The 6,000-nt window shown below is 50.0% G+C and overlaps 1 protein-coding gene across 5 annotated transcripts in view; it reads right to left on the reverse strand.

Annotated features, from left to right (window-relative positions):
- The window catches only part of PAN3 (poly(A) specific ribonuclease subunit PAN3), a 79,814-nt gene extending 75,758 nt beyond the window's left edge, over positions 1–4,056 (reverse strand). For all 5 annotated transcript variants that reach the window (XM_064716823.1, XM_064716802.1, XM_064716818.1 and 2 more), the window contains exon 1: positions 3,431–4,056. In XM_064716823.1, coding sequence (XP_064572893.1) covers positions 3,431–3,854 — 424 coding nt within the window. In that variant the 5' untranslated portion in view covers positions 3,855–4,056. The remainder of the gene's footprint in view (positions 1–3,430) is intronic.
- Between the last annotated feature and the right edge of the window lie 1,944 nt (positions 4,057–6,000).

Below are 6,000 nucleotides of genomic sequence, written 5' to 3' on the forward strand. Positions count from 1 at the left end.
TGCTCTCCTTCCATAAGCTACTCTTTTAAGCCCTGTTAAGCATATCTTTTCTCCCAAAAAGCAAGTACCGGTCATTCCTCCACCTCTGCTTCTTCTCTAGCCTTTAGGCATGTGGGACATACATCTATTAGAAAAGCACCACAAGCAAATTTAAGTAGCTACCAAATTTGGAGAAAATGCATTCTTTGCCTTTCCCCCCTATTTTGTCACAGAAGTTCTATGTAAAAAGGATTAATGTTTTTAAATAAAATTTTACATAGGCAATATCAACTATATTCCCTATTCTGCATGCAGTCAGCTGGCCACCTTACTCTTGGGAGGTGAACCACGCAGAAGGCTGAGCACTCAACTCCGATGGAAGAGACAGAAATGGTGCTTTGAACACGTGCTCCATGTCAAATGGTCTGGGGGCAGTGAGCAGCAGCGCTGCCTTCTGAGAGTGGCTGGAGCTCATGGGCACGGTCAGCATTGCCCCCCAGGAACACAAAAATCCACACCATCAAGCCAAAGCCACATTAAGCCAAATACCTCATCAGCTCTGACATTGGACAGCAGTAGCTATGTGGACAAAAGCATAAGTATGAGACAAGGATAAAGCAGGATTTCCCAGCAGGCTTTCAGCCATACATATGTAGGGGAAGATGAGTCTGATCCAGAGATGGGGATTTTTTTGTATTTAATAATCCCAAGGAGAGTTTTCTTCCAAAACTATCTGATCACTTCTGGAAATCTCGTATGTTAGCGCCACAAACATCTATGGGCACAGAATACCTTAACCACACATCACCTGAGAAACTCCTCCTGGTTAGCTCTGAGGATGTCAGCTGCTCATTCCCCTTCATACTCTAATAGTGGAATACTTCCACACTGGAATATTTCTTGCCTTTTCACTGCTCACCATCTCCTCATCACTCAACATTCTTACCACCCATGTGGTGAAAATAAGTTGGTATTTGGGGAGCCCTTGTGATTACCACAGAAAAACCTATAAGTAAATTAATAATCCTGTAGTCAAAGCAGGATTAGAGTAACACGCATGTTAGAATGAGGCACTGACCCACTTTTAACAATAAATAGGACTACCCAGTTAATTAGTCAATGAGCATTATCTCCTCTGTGCACTGAATGAGGCTGGTGTCCAGTGAGAAAGGAGCAGGAAAAGGTGGCATCCACAGTCACCTTAAGACTACCAAATACTTCTGAATTAGACAGTCAGTGACTGTACAGGCAGGTGATTTTTGGCAATTTCCACTTTCATATTCTTAACTTCAGAACTTTTTTAGTATGACTTTGTGTCTTACTTCCTACATGCACAGAAATAAAACTTTCATTCCATCCACATGTAAATCATACTGTTAACACCACAGGCCATCAGCAAGGTAAGGAATTTAGATACTAGCCTGTCAGTACCTACATCTATCAACTTCAGATTTTGAAGGATTATTTTCCTTATTTTTTTCACAAATGCATCGCAAACCGAAGTTTAGAAGTGAGATTAGGCCCATTTCATGGCTTTCAACTTTAATTTCCCTGTCCTTTGTTTCTGGGCTCTTTTTCCTAGCCAGTGTCCTTCAAGATCCACCAGTGGAAGCTTTTGCCCCCTACAACAAGGGACGTGGCCTTCCCAGCAGGCAGCCACTGACAGCATCATAGCAGGTTTCTCCCTTCTTGGTGCCCCCACTCCTCAACTGGGTACAACTGCAGCAAGCATGTTCAATGGAAGCAAGTGTTTCAAATCATTTAACTGCTCAGCAGTATCAACGCCCAAGCACACACAAACACTGACGGTTTTTGCCTTAGATTCAGGGCTTAGACAATTTTTAAACTGTTTCTTAGAAGAGCATCCTTCACATAGGAGCTTTTAGCTGCAAACTAAATTATGCGGCCTCTCCCCAAGTCTGAATCCCCTAAGCATTTTCTTTCCCACAGGGAAAAGGTGTGTTTCACACCAAACTCTGTCCAAACGAAAAATTAACAAAGATTGACTTATTGCTGCTGAATCACTCCAACATGTTTCTGCTTAATTAAAAAAAAAAGGCAAGAGAGCCTTCAGCTTGAATAACTTAAGTCCAACAAAAATCTGGAAGACTTTTAATAGAAAGCCTTACGCACTGGTATATTAAAGGCTCCTCGTGAAAGGGGAGACATAACAGTGTTGAGTTAATGCAAGACACTGAGAAGCTACCAACTACAGAGATAACACTCAGCAGCACAAGCTCACCACACCTGGCAAAACAACAGCTGCAGGACCCTGAAAGATTTATCAAGCACTAAAAACCTACATACAGGGTGTTCAGCATGGTTGCATCTTAATTTCAGAAAAAATATGGTTGTGACCATTTAGTAGCTAAAGCATTTAATGTAAATAAATGCCGTGTTTGTGTCAAAAATCAATAATGCAGCCAAGCTGGATATACTCATGTAAAGAGGCACTGCTTTTCTCAAGGAGCATGTTTTCCTAGCCTGCCAAATGCTGCTTCACCTACAAAACAAATGGTTATTAAAATCAGTTCACTGCAAGCTCCATCTAACTATCGGCCTGCACATCAGGGGGATGCAACACCGAGCAGCAACAGCAGTGCAGCTCTGCATGACACACAAGCTACCTGAACTCTCACCATCTGAAAATGGGCTGCGCATAAGGGCTGGAATACCTCAAAAAAAGATTCTGAGGCAATTTCTGCTCACAGTAGTAAATAACAGAGACACCTATCACAGAATCATAGTAACACTGGAGTTGGAAGGGATCTGGGGATCATCTAGCTCAATCGCCCTGCCAAGGCAGGATCACCTACAGCAGGTTACACAGAAATCCGTCCAGGTGGGGTTTGAATGTTTCCAGACAGGGAGACTCCATAATCTCCTTGGGCAGCCTGTTCCAATGCCACCCTCAACATAATGCAATTTTTCTCATGATGAAGTGAATCGTAATTTATAAAATTTTTTTTCGTAATTTCAACTGGAGCATTTCAAACTTCCAAGAGCCGACACTCAATACACGCTGCTAGGAAGAGCCCATCCAAGGGTGCCACTCGGGAAAGCGCTGCCTCCCTGCTCCCGGCCTGACTTCGGGCAGGGAATACCTGCGAACCTACACCAATCCTAGCGCTAGAGGGACGGATGGACAGCTGCCCGGGAGCCCCTTTAAAGCCACCCAGGAGAAACCCCCTCCCACAAACACCTGCCCGCTCCTTCCCATCGGTGCGGGCCGGGTCTCCTTCGGGCAGCCAGCCCAGCCCCGTCCACCCACCCGGGACGGCCGCAGCCGGGCGGGCGGCCCGGGGTCCCCCGCCACCACCATGGCAGTTATTTGTTTCCGGCAGCACCGCGGCGTGTCGGGGATGAGGAGCACCGCGCCGCCCGCCGCCCGCTCCCGGCAGCGCCCCCCAGCCCACCGCACCGCACCCCCGGGCCGCCCCGCCGCACTCACTCGCCAGCCGCGGGCCATCCAGCCCCCCGCCGCCGCCGCCGCCTCCGCCGCCTCCCGCCCCCAGCTCGGCTTTCTTAGGCCCCACCACCGCTGCCGCCGGGCCCGAGCTGGCCCCGTGAGCCGAGTAGCCCGGCCCGGCGGCGGCGGCGGGTGGGGGGATGCCGAGCGGGAGCCCGCCGAGGGGGGGTGCGGCGGGCCCCGGGCCGGCGGGGGCGGCGCCCGGCTCCTCATGCAGGAACTGGCACTCCTCGCCGTAGAAGCAGGTCTTGTCCTTGGCGTAGTAGCGGCAGAACTTCAGCTTCACGGCCCCGCCGCCGCCGGCCCCCGCCCCGCCGGCCGCCGGACCCGCCACGCCGACCCCCGCCCCCGGCGGCGGCCCCACCACCGGCGACGGCGACGAGCAGGGCAGGCCGCTGCTGTTCATGGCAACCGCCCCGCCGCCGGGGTCGGCACCATGGGGAAGGGGGCGGGCAGGGGGAAGGGGCGCGGGGACCGCCGTCACCCCGGGTCCGGCTCCGGAAGGGGCAGGAGGAGGAGGAGGGGGCGACTCCGCGCCTCTTAAAGGGGCCGCGCGGCCCGGGGCGGCGGCGCCTCCTCCTCCTCAGCGGTCCCGGCGCTCGGGGTTGTTTATGCCATTTTCCTCTTCCTGAGCGGCCGCGCCTGCGCCGGCGCGGAGCATCCTGGGTAGCGCCGCCGGCCGGGCCGCGGAGGCGAAGGCGGAGGCGGAGGGGGAGCCGGTGCCGCGGGAGGGAGGGCGGGGGCGGGAGGGGCGGACGCCGGGACGCTCCGCCGAGCGCCGTGTGCGGCGGGGCCGGGGCGGCGAGGGGCGCTAAGCACCCGTGGCGGGAGGTGTCAGGCGGCGGGTGACCCCCGCCACACGGCCCGGCCCCTGCCCCGGGGCCGCTCGGCTCCCAAGCGCTGTGCCGGGCTGGATCTCGAGCCTTCTCCCGCTTCGCAAGGTCCAGGTCAAAGCACCGGCCGTCCCCGCAGGATCTCAAGCGGTTTCCCTCCACAAAAGTTTCTCTTTCCTGCCATAAAACCACACGGCAGTCTGCTGGCCGTGCCGTGCCTGCTGGCATAACGGGAAGGCGGCCAGAGGGATTCTCCTTCTCCCGGTGACGAGACGAAGTTCTTAAGAAAATGCTTCACGTCTTTACCCTGGAGCTCGGAGAACTTCGTTGCGTGAATTTTAACTGACTGTCTTGCGATGCTACTCAAGATTTTAATTTTTTTCAATTTTTTCAGTCAAGTTGTTGGCATAGCTCGTGGTGCTGAAATAGCTGAAATAGTGTGTATATATGTAGTTGAGTAAATATAAGTTAAAGTGTACTTGACATTATTTTGGTAACAAAAACATTTACTGTAGAATTAAGATTACTTGTAGTCTATCATAGCCTTCTTTCTTATTAAAAATGAAAAGAAAATCAGGGCTTGCCTAGAAGATGCTTTGACAGTTTGTGTGAAAAGAAATTTAAAAATAATGAGTGAGCTTGTCTCATTGGAACAAATCAAAATCTTTCTTCCTCAGATAGAGTGTTCAAAGGCCTTGAGAAATAAAAGTGCCTTAAGTTGAAATCTCAAGATCAAAAGTTTTGGACAGAGAACTAGAGAAAGGACAAGACTACAACGTTAGACTTCAGTTTTAGACTGTATACCAAGAAGACAGGGTGAGGATATAATCTCTCTGTCATTCCCCACCAATTTTTTCTGAAGGTTTTTGCCTTAGATTCAGGGCTTGAGCAAACTTTTTTAAACTGTTTTTTAGAAAAACATTCTTCATTATAGGGGCTTTTAGCTGCAAACTAAATTATGCATCCTCTCCCCAAGTCTGAATCCCCTAACCATTTTCTTTCACACGGAGAAAAACTTCTACCTTCTTTCAACAGTATGGCAAAGAGCTCACAGTTTCTCTCTTCCTCCAAGCTTGAAAAGTAAGCCAGAGTGTTTCATTGAGGTAATGCCAGGGGTGAGGGGGAGACAGGAACCCAATATCATTCTCTGCTTAAGCCTTACCATCAATAGTCTATTTATCAATAGTCTATTTATCACCTCTTATTCCAGAAATGATGTCCCTTGGAAAAATCCCTTCCCTCCCCAGAGGTCAGACTGGGTAGAAAAGCTGTATGTACATGTGAAGTGGTTTGAAAGGGAGGCACAAAAATGTTAGTAAGGGAGAAGAAAAATCTCAGCTTTCACCCAGAGTTTTCCCAAGATCTGTGGGCCCTTTAGTCTGGAGCTTTAGTGTTGTGGATTTAATGGTATCAAATTATCTTACAAGAGATTTGGTGATACACATAGGGTAATGCCTTTTCTGGGTAAACTGGTTGAACATGAAGTTTATTCTTCCAAGCAAAGACTTGAGATGCATAGCCACTCCCATTGCAGAAGTGTATTCTAACCTGTGTTTTCAGCCTTGTGGATCTGCTTTTCCCACAGCTCTTTTTGCTGATCTCTGCACATGTCTAATGTTACATGTGCACGGTGAGGTTAGGAACAGGGACACAAACGGGCTTGTGTACGCACGACCCACATTTATTCTATCTGCATACTGTAGCTCAGGTTCAAAACAT

This window comes from Zonotrichia leucophrys, chromosome 1 (genome assembly GCF_028769735.1).
Source record: "Zonotrichia leucophrys gambelii isolate GWCS_2022_RI chromosome 1, RI_Zleu_2.0, whole genome shotgun sequence".
NCBI classification, from domain to species: Eukaryota; Metazoa; Chordata; class Aves; order Passeriformes; family Passerellidae; genus Zonotrichia; species Zonotrichia leucophrys.